We start from the raw sequence: 18,145 nt of genomic DNA on the forward strand, positions 1-18,145 counted from the left end.
CTGTGCTGAACCACAGCCCACATAACCAAATCTATCCTGATTTAAGAAGCAGATTTCTCCTTAGTGTAACATAGCCTATAATGAGCACAATTGAAACTTAGCATAGCATTTTGTTTTGAATTACACCTATAATTACTTCTTTTATGAAAGTTTTTATGATTTTTTTCCATCTACTTTCTAACTTTTCACCCCAATTCCTTTTGGCTCCTCTATACTTTTTTAAACAATGTCAATTTTGTTTATGGTATATACACATTTATCTCTTCATGTTAGCCAATCATTTAACAGTTACAACCCTTGAAGCTTCTCTACTTAGATTATGAACTGCTGAAATTAAGCCCTGTGTCATTGCCTTACACTGCTTGCCTAAATTCCCTCATTGAGTCTGATGCCTCCATCTTGGCCCCAGGTACCCAATCCTTTTCATCTGATGAGGGCTTACCGCTGATGACAGCTTTGCCTGTCTTCTCCTGTATCCACAGCTTCTCCATTTTCTCTACCCAAAAGGAGGTAAACTTTAAGCCTGCCTCCTCACATCTACCCTCCCTTGACTACAGGAGGTCTCTCTGTTGAGAAATATATCTCTATATAGCATTGCATCTCTGATGGTTTTTGTTGTTTTGTATGTTTGGTTTCATTCTGTTTATTTATAATGTCTGGTCCTAACAGCCTGTATGGTCCCTAGAACTCAGAAATGTAAAAATGTCCTTTAAAGTCAGAGCAAGATAAGCTCCACCATATACTTTCCAAGAAGATGGGATTATAAAAATTACACATTGAATATATTCTTTGAAAAGGGTGATGCCATAAAAAAACTGTTGAGAAACTGCTCTAGGTTAGAGACAAAAGACACTTGAGAACTAAATGCAATACATAATTCTAGACTGGATCCTGTAATGGAGGTTACTTTTAAGCCACAAAGGATATTACTGACAAAAATGGAATATGGATAAGAGATTAGTTAAAAGTTTTACACCAATGCTCAATTTACTGAAGGGGATAATTGACTATGTACAAGAATATTCTTTTCTTAAGAAATACACAATGCAATAGTCAAGGAGAAAGTGGATGATGTATGAAATGTATTCTCAGATGTCCAGGAATTCGTGTGTGTGTGTGTGTGTTTGTGTGTGTGTGTGTGTGTGTGTAGAGAGAGAGAGAGAAGAGAGGAGGTAGGAGGGAGGGAGATTGAAGAGCGATCACAATGGGTCAAAATGTGAATAGGCAAATCTGGATAAAGGTTATACTGTTGTGATAGGGTTTGGATGTTTCATTCCCTCCAAATCTCATGTTAAAATATGACCACCAGTGTTGGAGGTGGGTCTAGCGGGAGGTGTTTGTGTCAAAGGGCTGGATCCCTCATGAATGGCTTGGTGCCCCCACCATGGTAATAAATGAGTTCTCTATGAGTTCATATGAGATCTGGTTGTTTAAAAGAATGTGCCACCTCCCCCATCCTCTCTCTTGATCCCTCTCCCACCATGTGACATGCTGGCTCTAGTCTTCCTTCCTCCATGACTGAAAATCTTCTGAGGCCCTCTCCAGAAGCAGAAGCTGGCACCACCTTTCTTGTATAGCCTGAAGAACTGTGAGCCAAAATAAAATTCTTTTTGTTATAAATTACCCAGCCTCAAGTATTTCTTTATGGGAATGCAAATGTAGCAATATATTGTTGTTTACCATCCATGCAACTCTTCTGCAAGTTTAATTACATTAAACTTCAAATAAAAACATTTTTAAATGAACCATTGACTATATTTTTATATAACGTTTGAGATTTTTGTCTTTGATTCCCACAGTTGCCACCACCGTACCTAGACCTAGTAGTGTACAAAGTTGGCATGGTGTACTAATACACCAAAGTAGTATGCCATGCCAACTTTAAAATACTTGTTTTGGGTTCTGTTCCAGGCAAGAACCTGGAATTCCCTTTCCACATTTGAAGCATGCTAACATTTCAACAGGGTTTTACAATAGACTGAAAAAGAACTCCTCCAAAAAAATATTTTTAATTGTATAAAAAATTTATACACTGCGATACGGTTTGGCTGTATCCCCACCCAAATCTCATCTTGAATTGTAGTTCCCATAATTCCCATGTGTTGTGGGAGAGCCCTGGTGGGAGATAATTGAATCATGTGGGCAGTTTCCCCAATCCTGTTCTCATGGTAGTGAATACATCTCATGAGAGCTGACTGTTTTATAAGGGGTTTCCCCTTTCACTTGGCTCTCATTATCTCTGCCGCCATGTAAGATGTGCCTTTTACCATCCGCCATGATTGTGAGGCCTCCGCAGCCACATGGAACTCTGATTCCATTCAACCTTTCTTTATAAATTACCTAGTCTCAGATATGTCTTTATCAGCATTGTGACAATGGACTTATAAAGTAAAGTGGTACCAGAAGTAGTGGGGTGCTGCTGTAAAGATACCTGAAAACGTGGAAACTACTTTGGAACTGGGTAACAGGCAGAGGTTGTAACAGTTTGGAGGGCTCAGAAGAAGACAGGAAAATGTAGGAAAGTTTGGAACTTCCTAGAGACTTGTTGAATGGCTTTGACCAAAAGGTTGATGATGATATAGACAATGAAATCCAGGCTGAGGTGGTCTCATATGAGGTGAGGAACTTGTTGAGAACCGAAATAAAGGTGAATCATCCTATGTTTTAGCACAGAGACTGGGAGAATTTTGCCCCTGAACTAGAGATTTGCAGAACTTTGAACTTGAGGGAGATGATTTAGGGTATCTGGCAGAAGAAATTTCTAAGCAACAAAGCATTCAAGAGGTGACTTGGGTGCTGTTAAAATCATTCAGTTTTAAAAAGAAAACAGAGCATGAAGGTTTGGATAATTTGCAGCCTTACAATGAGATAGAAAAGAAAAACCCATTTTCTGAGAAGAAATTCAAGTCAGGTGCAGAAATTTACATGAGTAATGAGGACCCAATTGTTAATCCTCAAGACAATGGGGAAAATGTCTCCAGGGCATGTCAGAGAGCTTAGTGGCAGCCCCTCCCATCACAGGCCCAGAGGCCAAGGAGGAAAAAATGGTTTCATGGGACAGGCCCAGGATCCCCCTGTTGTGTGAAGACTAGGTGCTTAGTGCCCTGCATCCCAGCTGCTCTACCCATGGCTAAAAGGGGCCAAGGCACAACTCAGGCTGTGGCTTCAGAGGGTACAAGCCCACAGTCTTGGCAGCTTTCACATGGTATTGAGCCTGTGGGTGGACAGAAGAACTGAGATTTGGGAACCTCTGCATAGATTTCAAAGAATCTATAGAAATGCCTGGATGACCAGGCAGAAGTTTGATGCAGGGGTGGGGCCCTCATGGAGAACCTCTGCTAGGGAAATGTGGAAGGAAAATGCAAGACCATGGGAACTCACCTCTTGCATCAGCATGACCTGGATGTGAGAAATGGATTGAAAGGAGATAATTTTGGAGATTTGACTGACTTGCTGGATTTTGGACTTGCATGGGACCTGGAGCCCCTTTGTTTTGACCAATTTCTCTGATTTGAAATGGCTATATATACCCAATGCCTGTATCCCCATTGTATCTAGGAAGTAACTAACTTGCTTTTGATTTTACAGGCTTATAAGTTGAAGGGACTTGCTTTGTCTCAGAAGAGACTTTGAACTGTATACTTTTGAGTTAATGCTGAAGTGAGTCAAGACTTTGGGGGACTGTTGGGAAGGCATGATTGGTTTTGAAATGTGAGTACATGAGATTTAGGAGGGGCCAGAGGAGGAATAATATAGTTTGGCTGTGTCCCCACCCAAATCTCATCTTTTTTTTTTTTTTTTTGAAAGAGAGTCTCACTCTGTCACCCAGGCTGGAGTGCAGTTGCATGATCTCGGCTCACTGCAAGTTCCGCCTCCCAGGTTCATGCCATTCTCCTGCCTCAGCCTCCCGAGTAGCTGGGACTTCAGGTGCCCACCACCATGCCTGGCTAATTTTTTGTATTTTTAGTAGAGATGGGGTTTCACCATGTTAATCAGGATGGTCTCGATCTCCTGACCTCATGATCCGCCCACCTTGGCCTCCCAAAGTGCTGGGATTACAGGCGTGAGCCACCATGCCCAGCCCCAAATCTCATCTTGAACTGTAGCTCTCATAATTCTCATGTGTTGTGGGAGGGACCTGGTGGGAGATCACTGAATCATGGGGGCAGTTTCCCCCATACTATTCTCATGGTAGTGAATAAGTCTCACAATAGCTGACTGTTTTGTAAGGGGTTTCCCCTTTCACTTGACTGTCATTCTCTCTTGTCCATTTCCATGTAAAATGTGCCTTTCACCTTCTGCCATGATTGTGAGGCCTCCAAGCCACATGGAACTGTCAGTCCATTAAACCTCTTTTTCTTTATAAATTACCCAGTCTCAGGTATGTCTTTATCCACACCATGAGAACAGACAATGTAAAACAAAAAAGAATCAAAATTTCAATGAACCTTGTTTATGGCATATAACTCCTAATTTCTTGTTTGATTCCATCATGTCACTTGTATCCTGCAGTTTTGTGGTGTGATGTGGTTTGACTCTGTGTCCCCTCCCAAATCTCATGTTGAATTGTAACCTCCAGTGTTGGGGGAAAGATCCAGTGGGAGGTGATTGGATCATGGGGGCAGATTTTCCCATTGCTGTTCTCGTGATAGCAAGTTTTCACAAGATCTGATTGTCTGAAAGTGTATAGTACTTCCTCCTTAGCTTTCTCTCTCCTGTGCCGTATGAAGACATGCTTGCTTTCCCTTTGCCTTCAGACATGATTGTAAGTTTCCTGAGGCCTCCCCAGCCATGCCTCCTGAACAAATTGTGGAACTATGAGTAAATGAAAGCTCTTTTCTTTATAAATTACCCAGTCTCAGGTAGTTCTTTAAAGCAGTGTGAAAATGGACAATACATGATGTGAATTGGTTTGCAGGCACTAAGTCAATTACCTGTCCTCTACCAGATTTCCACCTTCCAAAAATGGGTTGACCCTTTTTGTTGTATCCTCTCCTGTCCCTGTCATGTCAAGCATTTATTTTTTAAATCCTTCAATTTTTAAAGCAGTTTTATTGAAATACAGTTCACATGCCATATAAGTCACCCATTTTAAGTGTGTAGTTCAATGATTTTTATATTCACAGAGTTGTGCATCCATCACTAGTCATTTTAAAAACATTTTTATGACTTCAAAAAGAAACCATATATCCTTTAGCTATTACACTTCTTGCACCTCATTAACCTAGTTCTAAATCTACTTTATCTCTGTGTAAATGTCTCTATTCTGGACATCAGAATGGAATCATTGTGGTTGTTTGTGACTGACCTTTCACTCAGCGTAAAATTTTCAAGATTTATCTATGTTGTACCATGTGTCAATACTTTATTCCTTTTTATGGCTGAATAATAATCTGTTGTATGGATATACCACATTTTGTTTATACATTCATGTGGACATTTGAGTTGTTTCCATCTTTTGGCTATTTGAATAATGCTGCGATGAACCTTTGTGTACAAGTTTCTTTGCACGCACATATTTTCATTTCTTTTGGTATATACTTAGGAGTGGATTTGCTGGGTTATATGCCAACATTTTGAGGAACTGCCTGTTTTCCAAAGCAGCTGTACCATTTCACATTCCCACTCTCAGTGTATGAGGCTTTCAATTTCCCCAAATTATCTAAAACATTTGTCTATTTTATTCCAGCCATCCTAGTGGGCGTGAAGTGCTATCTCATAGTGATTTTTATTTGTATTTTTCTGATGATTAATGATGTCGAGCATCTTTTCATATACTCTTTTACGCTTAATCACACTATGGGAAGGAGGGTAGATAAACATGTATAGTTGATCCAGTTTATATAAATGGAAACGTGAAAACTCATTTTAAATATGCTATAGAAAAAAATTTCTTTTAAATATTTGGAAACACTTATATGGCAATCTCAAGTTTCAGCAACATGCACAGTTTTCCACTGTTATTTTCATGTTATAGTTACTGTGTGATTAAGGGACTGCAAAATTGTGCACTGAATTTGCTCTGTAAGGTTGCTTCTTGTATGGACTGTGGGTAGAAATTCAAATGACTACTTGGGATTGACTTAAAGGAGAAGTTTAAGGAGAACTGATTGCCAAGGCCGCTAAAGCTCAATGTGTTTGTCACCAATGCTGTGTACATCTGTTGTACATAAGTGTGTTCCTCGTGTGATACGTATCAAGGGAATGTGACAGCATTGACAGATGGCACATGGCATATCTTCTAAGAGATGGATGGCAAGATGTTTAAATGGACTTTTGCACTTTAATCATAGTGTAAAAGATGGGATTCATTATCCATACCGAATGATAATTGTGAAATTTAGGTGGTGGGTACATGGGGAGTTAAATTGTTATACCTGCTCTTGTATGTGTTTATCCATCTCTTCAATGAAAGGATTTAAGAAATAAAACATGTTCAGTGCCTCATGAAGAGAAGGAAGCAGCACTAAGGATAGCTGGTTCTTTGTCTACTTTGCTAAATCAGCTTTCTCTCCTCCACCAGGATTTCATCTTCCAAGAATATGTAAACTTCTTTTGGTGTATCCTCTTGTATTCTTATTATCCTCAAGCACTCTTTCTTTTAAATCCTTTAAGTTTTATTGCAATATAGTACACATATTACAAAATTCACCCATTTAAAGCATATACTGTGTACCTATTACAAAACAAGAATGGATCAGTCCATCAAGACTAGAGTTTAGCTACCACTCAATAGAGACATTTCAGGAAGTATAATTCCTCTGAAGATAAAAACCTTAGAAGGTGGCCGAGAGCAGTGGTTCACACCTATAATCCCAGCACTTTGAGAGGCCAAGGCAGGCAGATCATTTGAGGTCAGGAGTTCAAGAGCAGCCTGGCCAACATGGTGAAACCTTGGCTCTACTAAAAAAAAAAAAAAAAAAAAAAAAAAAAAAAGCCGACATCATGGCATGTGCCTTTAATCCCAGCTATTCAGTAGGCTGAGGCAGGAGAATCACTTGAACCCAGTAGATGGAGGTTGCAGTGAGCCAGGAACATGCCACTGCACACCAGTCTGGGCAATTGAGCAAGACTCTGCTTCCAAAAACAGAGGTGTTTCTGATGATAACGTTTAGATGTTTTTGATGATAGCTTCTTGGGTGTGGCAGTAACTAAACAGGATTAGAGGTAGAGTCAATCCATCTCTAAGATGGAATGACAGAGGAATTAAGAGACCAGGTTATTGGGAAGCCTATCCACATGGATGATTGGACACTCCGTGGATTCTCCACCTCCTTAAGTTCTTTGCCTGGGCTTCATCCCAATTTTGTCCTTCTTAAGGCCTTCACGAAATCTGAATTATTTCTGCAATCCTAAGCTTCAGACACAACAGGGTCTGTGGCCTAAGCATGGACAGGAAAGGAGAAGGATGGTGATGGAGCTGTAGTGGACATCTGTTTTGTTTTGTTTTGCTTTAGTTTTCACACCAAGCATTCACAAATTTTTCTGGAAAACCTACCTCAACTGCCCTCTAGAAAACTCACCTCATTTATTAGTCCCAGTCTGTATAAGTGGAGTTGCCTTCTCTTCAGGCCTCTAATATTTTAAGGGTATATATGTGCACACTCTTAGCCATAAGGAGCATTCTGTAAAGATTCATAGCCAGCCTCCAAATGTCTGTAACCCTCATGCATAGTCAAGGACTCACCTCTGGATCATGAGCTGCAGGTGTTCTATGTAATATCTATTATATTCCACTAAGCCCATGAAGATCATAGGGGATACCTCCACCCTGATAGGTGCACCATATACACTAAGGGGAAATCTTGCATGTTGCCATCAATGTGGCTAGAAAGAAGGCACAAAGATCAGCTTCCCTAAAGAGAGGGATGCCATGTTTGACAACATCCCTGCAGATACTGTTTTAGTCCTGAAACAATAGCCCCATGGACACTTCTGCCAAAATGGCATCTGTCAGCAGTGCCCTGGTAAACCTCAAGGGGGTAGTGCCTAGATCCAGATTGACAAAGGGTCCTGATATGGGCATGATGGGACATAAACCTTTTTCCACTACCATGGTCATCCTTTCCTAGCTTCATTTTTTTCTTACTTTCTCATTCATTATAAGGCATCTTTTCCTTACTCTCACCTATATTTTACCCTAGGAGGTAGGTGGTTGCCTGGTCAACATTCCTGTCACAAACAGCTAGGTGATATTTTGCTCTGTAAAAAAGTCATCAATCCAGGCAGCATGGAGAAATACACAGGGAAGGGAACTACTTCCCCAAGTGACTTATTAGTAGAAAGACCTCAAAGTGAAGGTCAAAATGTGCTTCCCTAAATCATGAGGATGCCCTGCCTTTCAAATTCTTAAGCAGCATCCACAGTGTTCCTGACACCCTACCCCAAACAGCAATACCCCAAACACTACCACCAATTTATACGATCCTGTGGTCAGTGACAACTTTTTTAAAATACTGATTAAACCACTATTTCTGGAAAATGTGCCTGTCCTTGACCCTCTCTTCAGATATAGAAGGCCTGACTTCCTTATGGGTCTAAAGGACATGAAGCAGTGAATGGAGAGGAAGGTACAGGCTGCCATACGGCATCAGTAAGTCTCAAGCAAAGAAGTAGAAAAGAGCTCATCTCCTCAGACTTCATCAGGGAGAGAAGGGGCTTTTGGAGGCACATGATACTCTTTCCTCCACAAGAGCTCCAGGGGATTAGTCACCTTTTAAAAGTCAACTGAGGGACTCAGCAAGAGCTGAGCTAACTCTTACCTTTCCCTAACCACAAGCTTTGGTTACCCAAAACATTCCCCCCAACACAATACACATAAAAGACATCCTTCCTATTAGTACATTTATTGGGGAGAATCAAGATTCCCAACAAGGAGTGAATTATTTTGTGGGGGGAAATTTTCCTCCCTGGAAATGCTTCGGAAGCATTTTCTGTCCAGTTAGTAAAGGCACATCACTGAACACACTGCTATTAGCACTGGTAGGGAGGGCTGGACACACCAAGTTGACCTGATGCTGACAAATGGGGTTTGAATGTGGCATAGGCTTCCTGTGGGGCATGGATTGGGGATGCCTTTGACACAATATCTTCCCCTTAAATGCCTCAACTTTCTCAGGCTGTCTGTCCTTGTCTGTGTTCTGTCTAATCCTTGTAGGATAATTCTGGCCAACAAAGATAGCTTGTTGGCTGTAAGATTTGGTACATGTCACTTTGCAGGAGGGAGCCATGTAGTTGTGGGGATAGCCCTGGACAAGCTCTGCTGTGAACTGCACTTCTGGGTTGTGCTGAGCTTTCCCAAGCTCCACCGGGGAGGCAAGGGGCTCCTGGGGACAGGTGATATCTATCCCACGCTTATGCCCCAGCTTCTCTTCTAGGAACTCCCCAGTGTCTTTCCTAATTTTCTGAGCTTCAATACTTCCAGTAAAGCCAGCTCCGCTTTTAACTCGACCTCTATTCTGCACAGATGACGACAGGGAGCTATCCTTTGCCCGAGAAATTTCTTGATCTTCATATGTTATGCTGGGTTTATTAAACCGCTGCAAAAAGGTCTTCATCCACTTTCTGAAAAGGTTTTCAGGAGGAGGCTGTGTTTTCAAGGTTGGGGAAGATTTGCTCCCAAGCAACTCCCTTGATGTCTTGTTATGAATAACGTGGCTCTTTCTCCTGAATTGGGATGTCCCCAACCCTGCATCCCCTCCACCAACCTCTCCTCCCTTGGGTCTTAGAGGGCTCACTCTCTTTGTAGCTGGTGAAAAATTCTTAACTTGGCATTTCTGTAAGACATGCGTAGGGACACTGGGCTCCTGCTGCTGTGCCGCACAGATCCCTCTGTCCTCCAAGTGGACATGCAGCACCTGGGAAGTTTCCATGTCCTGACTTGAAATGCCCTGGGGATGAGTCAGTAAGTCCTTGGAACTCAAGTTCTCTAAGGCAAGAGACATGTCAGTGAAATGGCTCTGAGGTTGGCTATCCTTCCTCTGGACCAACTTTAACTGACTCAGCATCTGATTTTTAAGATATGATGATTTAGGATCTTGGGGAACTGATACTCTTGGTGGGAAAATTTCAGTTTCATGAGATGTGCTTGTTTTCACATTTGTCACTGAGCAGCTTCCTGACTTGCTGGATGTCAAGTTGTTCCTATTTTGTGATTGAAGAGCACAGATCTCCTCTTCCTTGAACGTCTCCTTCGACCCATTGGTGACAGGAAAGGTCTTTCTACTGCCCTGAAGCCTGTTAATATTATTACTGGCACTCTCTCTCTTATCCCTTGACTCACGGCCAACTCCAGCTTGCATTATGGGCAGCTCTGAGCTGCATCTACTGGCCGGTACAGTCTGTCTCTGACTGGCTTCGTCTATGATGCTGTGTGTGGGGGGCAGAAAAGTCTGTCTGCCATCCTCAGTTGTTCGGACACTTTCTGTAAGATCATTGTCAGTATCAGCGAATTCTCTTTTCAGGGTCTCATGCTTTTCTTGATCGACAGGTGAGGTGACCAGTTGAGGATGACCCAGGATGGAGAATGAGCTTGTGGTTTCTAATTTTTCTCCTTGAAAATCTGTAGTGCCTCTTCTAAGGGGCGTGGAGGCCCTATCTTTGGAATCTGTCTCTATCAGGTCATGATCAGTATCAGAAAATTGCCTTCCCAGAGTCTCTGATTTTTCTTTGCCAACAGGTGAGGTGACAGGATGAGGACGATCAAGGACAGGGACTGAGCTTGTTGTTCCCAACTTTCCTCCTTGGAAAGTGCTTTGTCTATTAGACTTAGAGACCCCATCTTTGGAATCTCCCCGAGAAATAAAGCTGGCTGAGGAGGGAAGGTCGAAATGGGAAAAGGAATTGGAAAGGTCCTCTTTCAATTTGAAGATTTCTATGGATTCAAGGACCTTGCGGGGAAGGCCCCACAGCATTCTCATGCGGAAAGATTTAATATGGGCTTCCAACATCTTTTGTTTGTTGGAACCAAGGAAAGAAATCTCCTGGGAAGTATCAACGCCGTGGTCCTCACTCACCAATGCTGCCGTATTTCGATGTTTTATTTGGCTGTGGGATTCCTCAGCAAGAGACATTGTCTGCTTGACTGAATGCCATGAACTATGCACAGTCCCAGGCATTCGACCCTCATTGATTTCCTCAAATTTCTTGCTCAAATGTGCTGTCAGGGCATTTTCAAGTTGTTTCTGACCTAGGCTCTCCCCTGAATGATTCCCTGACAGATGCATCATATGAGTGTCCAGGTCTCTCTCAGAGTTAGACCTCAGATCCTCATCTGAAGATGTCTCTGGATCTTGCAACAGATGATTTTTTGGACCAGTCTCCTGGCTGCATCCCTGATAATTCCCCACATTCTCCAGGGAAAGCATATTTGAGCTCCTCTCATGCAAGGTTCTAGGGATGATTGATCCGAACTTCTTTAGAACATTGAGGCTCTGACCCTCAACTGAAGAGCGATGTAAGGGTCCATGAATGCTCTCTGACACAGATAGCTCCGAAATTTTGCTCTGAGGACGTAGTAATGACAGAGACTCATGGATTCTACGGGGCAGGCCCCATCTGCGCTGGATAAGCCTCTTTCGAATGTGTTGCTCTAGTTTCTTCCTTACCTCAGAGCTCAGTGGAAAATCTCCAGGAATGATGGAGATGGGAACATGGACCTTGAAGGACTTTCTGACCAATGCAAGATTGGGAGCTGGAGGACAAAAGTCTTCCTGGGATTTTTTAACCACAGAGGGTAAACCCCACACACTTTCCTGCACTTTCTGCAACACGTTACACTCCAGAAGATTAATTTCAGATGGCGTAAGAGACTGTGCCTCCTTCTGGGTTCTATGAAAACACACTCCACAGATCCTAATCAGGAATGGAGGACTAGGTAGTAGGACTGGGAGTGGAGATTGATGTTGAGCCTGGGACTGGACCTGAGTGAGATGTGGGGACTGACCTCGGGGCAGGGTTTGAGGCAAGGGTAGAGCTTGGGTATTAGGTAAGGACAGAGGTTGGGGAGAGGGAAGTACTGGAAATTTATGGAATATAGATGTATTTGTAATGCCATTGAAGAATACAAACATGGAGGAACGGCCACGTTGGACAAGAACAGTAGGGTGAAGAGACTCGCTGTGCAGAGATGGGAGACCCCAGAAGAGCTGCACATATTTTTGCTCTAAATGGTCTTCAAAGCACTTAGAGTATGGGGGCTGCTGATGGATGTGCTGCCCCTCTAGTTTGCCTTTATTGGCCCCAAAAGGAAAGAATTCTACCATGTCATGCTTATCAGCAATTGAGGCTAACATTTTCCGTGAAGAATTTAGCGGGTAGTTTTGTCTAAGTTGTGTTGGGAAAGATCCTGGTTTCTTTCCATTTTCTTTCCACATCAGGAAATCACACCTTTTTTTGACTTGTCTCTCCAGGAGTGCCAGAATGTCATGGCTGACAAAAGAGATGTTAACAGGCTGTATGACGTTGGCCTCAGAGTGCCCCGCTAAAGAGGCCTCAGAAGAATGAAGGGTAAGAAGTTCCTCCATGAAATCAGATGGCACAAAATTGGAGGAAAAAGAGCCCTTGGCATGAGGCTGCCACCAGGAGAATTCTGAAGATGCAGGGCATGAATGGTCAATGCCTTTGATTATTGGGGCATAGGTGGATGTCCCACCAGAGCCACCTAGAGATAACATCTCTGCAAAAGGCTTCAAAATGGTGAGTCTTGATTTCGACTGAGTCACAGAGCAGTCTTCCAGTGGTAAAGCAGCTGAGATTGGTGGTTTGTAATGATGAGCACATGAATCAGTGGGATTCATGGCCTGGGAAATATCTTGGCATTGGGTGGAGTCAAGTGAAAAGATGGTGTTCAGACAGAAACTGGCCTCAGGTTGGAGACTGGGCTCCACTCTCTGAATGTGATGTGGTGGGAGAAGGGGAAAGGGAAGCTGTTGGGGTGGGGAATGGTCTACGGGGAACTTGGAATCCAGGGGAGAAACAGGCTGTGGTGGCGGAGGGTCCTTCAGTGGTGAGGGTGAAAACAAGTTAGCTAAGGACGTGATCAAGTCAGGTGAGAGAATTAACAGGGGAGGTGGAGAGAGCTTAGGCCGAGGAGACAATATTAGGTCTTCTGTAGGGATTGCTGAGGGGGTGGAAGACAGAGTGAATGATGACTCAGTCACAGAAGCTCCAGAAGGCAAAGGGGACACACAGGGAGCAGCATCTTTCAGGGACTCCCAAGACAGCAGTCGCTGGATATCAGCAGTTGCTCTGTTACACACCTGACAGAGGGGGTCTGGGCATAACAGTCGACGAAAGCAGGTGGTATCATGATGCTGGCCCAGGGGACCGCAGGAAACAGGAGGTCCAAAGCTGCAGCCAGAATCAGAACAAGGAAAGGAGGGTCTGTTAGCCTAGCAGGGGTGGGGCCCCCTGAATCCTGCTACCTGCTTTGCATTGCCCCCCACCCATGACCTCACCATATATGAGGTCATATGACCTCACTATAGCCTCTCCCCAAAGCATTCATTCACATACCCATTCCTATGGCTACCCACTCCCAAAACTACAGCAGGCTACAAGGAATCCCTAAAGTGAATAGAACATGCAAAAAGAAAAAAAAAGGAGGGGGTGGAACAGGACACAAGGGGAACGATTAATCACCTTTTCAGAATAGAAAGTAGCTTTCTTTCCTCTTCTGCTTCCCTCTGGAAATTTTTCCGGTCTGGGAAACCAGAAGAGTATGTTATATGCAATGAACGTAGTGGCACAGGGATCATACAGAAGTCACTCTGTGGAAGACCCTTGGAATATTAAACTCTGATAGCCCCAAGAATCAGTAGAAAAGGGCAAATAGTCATTGATAATTTTCACAAGTTCACGTGTGTATGTGGAATCATTAGTAAACTTTCACGTACATTACCCCATGTGATGCTCAAAAGCACCACGTGAAACACATCGGTGGTAACCTCTAGGAGGAATTCGAGCATCGAGGAAGTCAAAGTACTTATGCAAAGTTGTGAGACAGAAGCACTGACTCCAAGCCAACCAGTAGTCCTTCCTCGATATCTCAGTAGGCCGCCAGTTGGGCAGCACCCATTGGGCAGGTCCATCACTTTGTCATGCACATGAATGGGCAGAGCAGGGCCTATGAGTAGTGTCTCATGTCTGATTGCTTTCTCATGAGCCTGTCTTCCGAGGGCTCTGTTTTCTGAGACTGTCTAGTAACTGACCTTCTAAGAAATTATGGGACTGAGTTCCTCATGAAAGAGACAGGAAGAGTCACCCGGAAGCTCAGATAAAGCAGGCTGACATTACCTTTAAATGTCACACTTTTCCTTCTCCTCCTGGCTCTGCCCTGATGCTGAGAACAAAAGAAAGATAATGACAGGCTACGACTCACTTGTCTCACACTCTATGAAGCTCATTCATTCATTCATTCATTATACAAGAATGATATGACTCTCTAATTAATAGAAATACGTTCTTTTTATCAATTTTTGAAGGTGATAAAATATTTCCCATTTTCCCTTCTCTGAAAAGCTGAAAGATGATTTCTTCTGTGAGAGCCACACTTGATGTGCTGAGTTAGAAGTGCTCATCCAGGGCACAGACTCAGAGTCCAACAGTCACATCTGTGCTCCCTCACAGGACAAGTGTCCCAGAGACAGAGCTCTGGCCCCAGCCTCTGCTCAGAGACTCTCAGCATTACTTCCCTGTCAGCCCAACATGAAGGAAGGCTTTGTTGAATGACAGGTGACATGGGAATGTGACTCATGATCAAATTTCAGCAGAGACTATTCTCCTTCAGAGAACCCACATTCTCTAAATAAACCTATCTGGGAGCACAGAATTACTGTGTTTAGGATTTTATCCTGGAACTCTCCACCACAGCCAGATAGGTAGTCTATGAGCTACAGATGGAAACCTTAGTCCACCTGAACCAATAAGTCTGCCCAACCTCTTCCACAGAAGAGTGAAGTTCTATCCTCTCTTCAGACTTCCCATGTAAGACATGTCCCTGAACCAACCAGACTTATTTAGAAGTGTGGGAATAGGATTGGGAAAAAACAACAGGGCATCTCTCTTGGGTGTTCACCCACAGTCCCTTACCTTTTGGATGTCATTATTTTTTTCGGTGGGTGACAAATACAGGGTCAATACCATGTAGAACAAGTACAGTATAAACAACCCCAACCCACTCAAGCAAATGAAGGTGGGGTCAATATCCAAGTAATGTGAGTCAGGGATCAGCCCTGTCTCAATATAGCTGCTCAGAAAACAGAGGATATTCTCCATGATCTGAATAGCTCGGCTGCCTGAAGCAACTGAGCACTGAGGGTGCCCAGGCTTAACTATAAACCCAGGCCTGCATCACAGAGCATGGAAGAGTCACAGAGGGTTTCTGAGGGTGGAGGGAGCAACAAAAGGGGGGTGTGTCCACAGCCCCAACCCCACCAGCACAGCCGACTCTCCTGAGCTCTCTGGGTCCCTTTGCCCTATCCTGCCACTCCATTTCCCAAGTCCATCCTTTTTCATGTCATATATTTATCTTAGTGGAATTTTCAGTTTGTTCCAACAGTAAACCAGGCATTACCCAAGTCTTGCTTTACTGTTTGGAGCCCTTAACTTGGACCCCACCAAGTACACTCCCTTGAAAGCCTGAAATACTGTCTGGAATATTCGTTGTACCCAGGCATTGCCACTCTCAGGATCACATATGTCCTCAAATCCGTCTTATCTGCAGAATGTTTTTGCCTTACATAAACGCAGATATAAAACTTAAATTTCCTTTCTACTTACTTTGTTTTGTGAATGTCAAACATTACATTCTTTGTTTTGAAGTCAACCTTTACTATTTCCAATCAGAGAGACTGACTCAAACGATTAAAACTAATGTTCTCAAGGAAAAGAAGCTCACTGCCCAGTTTGGGTTTTTCAGAAAAGAAGATTTTTATTGTAAATAAACCAACAAGGAGACAGGAGTCCAGCTCAGACCTGTCCCGTGTGCATTTCATGCAGTCATTTTATTAGAAAAGGTTTAGAGAATGGCCTCTGGACTTAATAGTTGGTTGGTGGAAGGAAAGGGGAGGTCTGAAAGTCCTCGGCATGCACAGTTTTGTTTAACACTGCCTCATGTATCACGTGTGCACATTCGTGGGGAGTTGGTTGAAACGTGGCAGAAACTGGGGCTGTGACGTTGGCCAGCTTGTTTTGTGTAAACTCCAGTTGGCCTTAATAGTTTTAATCCATTTTAGCCAGTTTTTAAATCTCAGAAGCAGGGAGAGTTTTGGCATTTTAGCAAGTTACTGTTGTTGTTGTTGTTGTTTGATCTGCTATCCTATAAACTGATTAATTTCATTAGTCATTGGTTTCTTCAAGTCTCTGGGGCATGGTTTCACTAATAATGCATTATTTAACATCTACAAAATGAAAATAAGTGTACAATAAATGTATATCATTGAAACTTCGAGGGACCTTAGGGGTAAATTTATAGAACTTATTTTTCTGAAGTTAGTGAAGTTTAAACTGTTCAAGCACTTTTGGAACATATTCTGTATACAAACACACATACACATCGACCTAAAAGGAAGAAGTTGATGGAAAATTATTATAAGTAGGGAGTTCATTTGGGTCAAGCTTGAGGATTGCAACCTGGGAACACAGATGCAAGTCAGCCTAAATATACACTCCAATTAGCTGTAAATACAAGTGGGTTTTTAAAGTTGAAAAAGGGAACAAGGAGTGGATTGATACAAAGTTGTAATCAGGAATTCTCATTGGTTTACAGAAGCAACATTGATTAGTGATTGCCTACACATTGTTAAGCTATAGGGGGTGGTTTGTAGTGTCAGGTGTGGCATTACTGGGTTACTATATAGCTCCATGTGGCAATAGCAAGCAGTTTCAAGAGATGAATGCATAGCTCAAGGAGGAGATACAGCTGTGATTTCTGTCTCATTTTAGTGTCTCTCTAGGCCTGATAATTTAAGAAGACTCACAGTCCTTAGATAAAAGTTATTTTCTTAACAAACACACCCACACACCAATCCTGTGACAAATCAATCAGTATCTTCAAATCCAGAATCAATTAGTTCCTCCTTTTATTTCAATCTCTTACTTGTCGTTTTGACATCATATTTTCTAACTCTACCTCAAACACAACCAGACGCAACTCTCTACATCAATTTGGTAACAAGTATGCAACTCCTTAAAGCAGGGATAGGTTACAGTGCCCTAAGCTATTGTGATCTAAGAGACCAAAACAGATGCCCCTTTATCTACAAAGACAGACCCTAAGGTTAAGGAAACAAAGTTACCTGTGGTGGAGGGTTCAGGGCCTGGATGGCATGGCAAATTTTCTAACTTTCTATAACTAAACTCCCTCTAACCAAACCAGTTATCAGCTCTGATTGGACAGAGGACCAGCCTTAAAAACGTTCTTTTCTGATAAGTTACTAATATTACAGATTTCCAGTTTCTACCAGCTTATAGAGGCTGCACACAAACCGCCTGTGTCCTGAAGTTCATCTTATGATGTAAAGGGCCAAATTCTACCTCATTTTAGTGCTAAACCCCCACTCCAAAGTGAACATGGGATGTATGTTACATATGTTTACTCATTATGGTGTGCTCGGCACCTGCATAAATATGTACAGCTTTTCCCACAAACTTGTTGAATATGTATGAATATGAATATAAAACCCAACCTGTCCTTCCCCTATTCCAGCAGAGAGCACCTTCAGTCCACATTGGATGCTTTCCCTTCCTGGCTTGCAAACTGATGAGAGCAATGAGGCTCTCCTTTCTACTATTTAGCCATCTTGGTGGTCTTTTGGATGATACTACTGATGCCATCAGCCTTTGGTAGCAGAGTGGGACCCAGGCATGTCAAAGCCTTAGAGCAGAATAGAGTCTTAGGCAACCTCACCTGATTACACTGTGGGCCATGTAAATGTGATCTTTTCCTGAGTGCCTTGGCATCCAAAAATACTTGAGAACATCTGTTCTCTATTCTACATAATCACCTCTGCAAATGTCCAAATACCAACTACCTGTCATACTTTATTCAGGTGACTCTTGTCAGGTTTAAATGATCCCAATATCCCCCATCCCTGACCCATCTTCCTACGCATTCTTTTCTAAACTCTTTATCATGACAGCTGTC

General features: G+C 42.7%; 1 protein-coding gene and 1 long non-coding RNA gene across 2 annotated transcripts in view; one reads left to right on the forward strand and one right to left on the reverse strand.

Annotated features, from left to right (window-relative positions):
• Positions 1-12,547, forward strand: part of LOC105498741 (uncharacterized) — a 31,483-nt gene extending 18,936 nt beyond the window's left edge. Inside the window, exon 3 of the long non-coding RNA XR_011612391.1 lies at positions 12,411-12,547. This is a non-coding gene — a long non-coding RNA (uncharacterized lncRNA). The remainder of the gene's footprint in view (positions 1-12,410) is intronic.
• Positions 8,828-15,728, reverse strand: LOC105498742 (spermatogenesis-associated protein 31D1-like). The gene is made up of 4 exons (XM_011771034.3): positions 15,091-15,728; positions 14,296-14,341; positions 13,642-13,702; positions 8,828-13,350 (listed from the first exon to the last, which is right to left on the reverse strand). Exons 1-4 carry the CDS (start codon positions 15,274-15,276, stop codon positions 8,883-8,885), a joined length of 4,761 nt encoding a protein of 1,586 aa, XP_011769336.3. The 5' UTR covers positions 15,277-15,728; the 3' UTR covers positions 8,828-8,882.
• Positions 15,729-18,145: the final 2,417 nt, after the last annotated feature.

The sequence above is a fragment of the Macaca nemestrina genome, chromosome 14, assembly GCF_043159975.1.
Source record: "Macaca nemestrina isolate mMacNem1 chromosome 14, mMacNem.hap1, whole genome shotgun sequence".
NCBI lineage: Eukaryota > Metazoa > Chordata > Mammalia > Primates > Cercopithecidae > Macaca > Macaca nemestrina.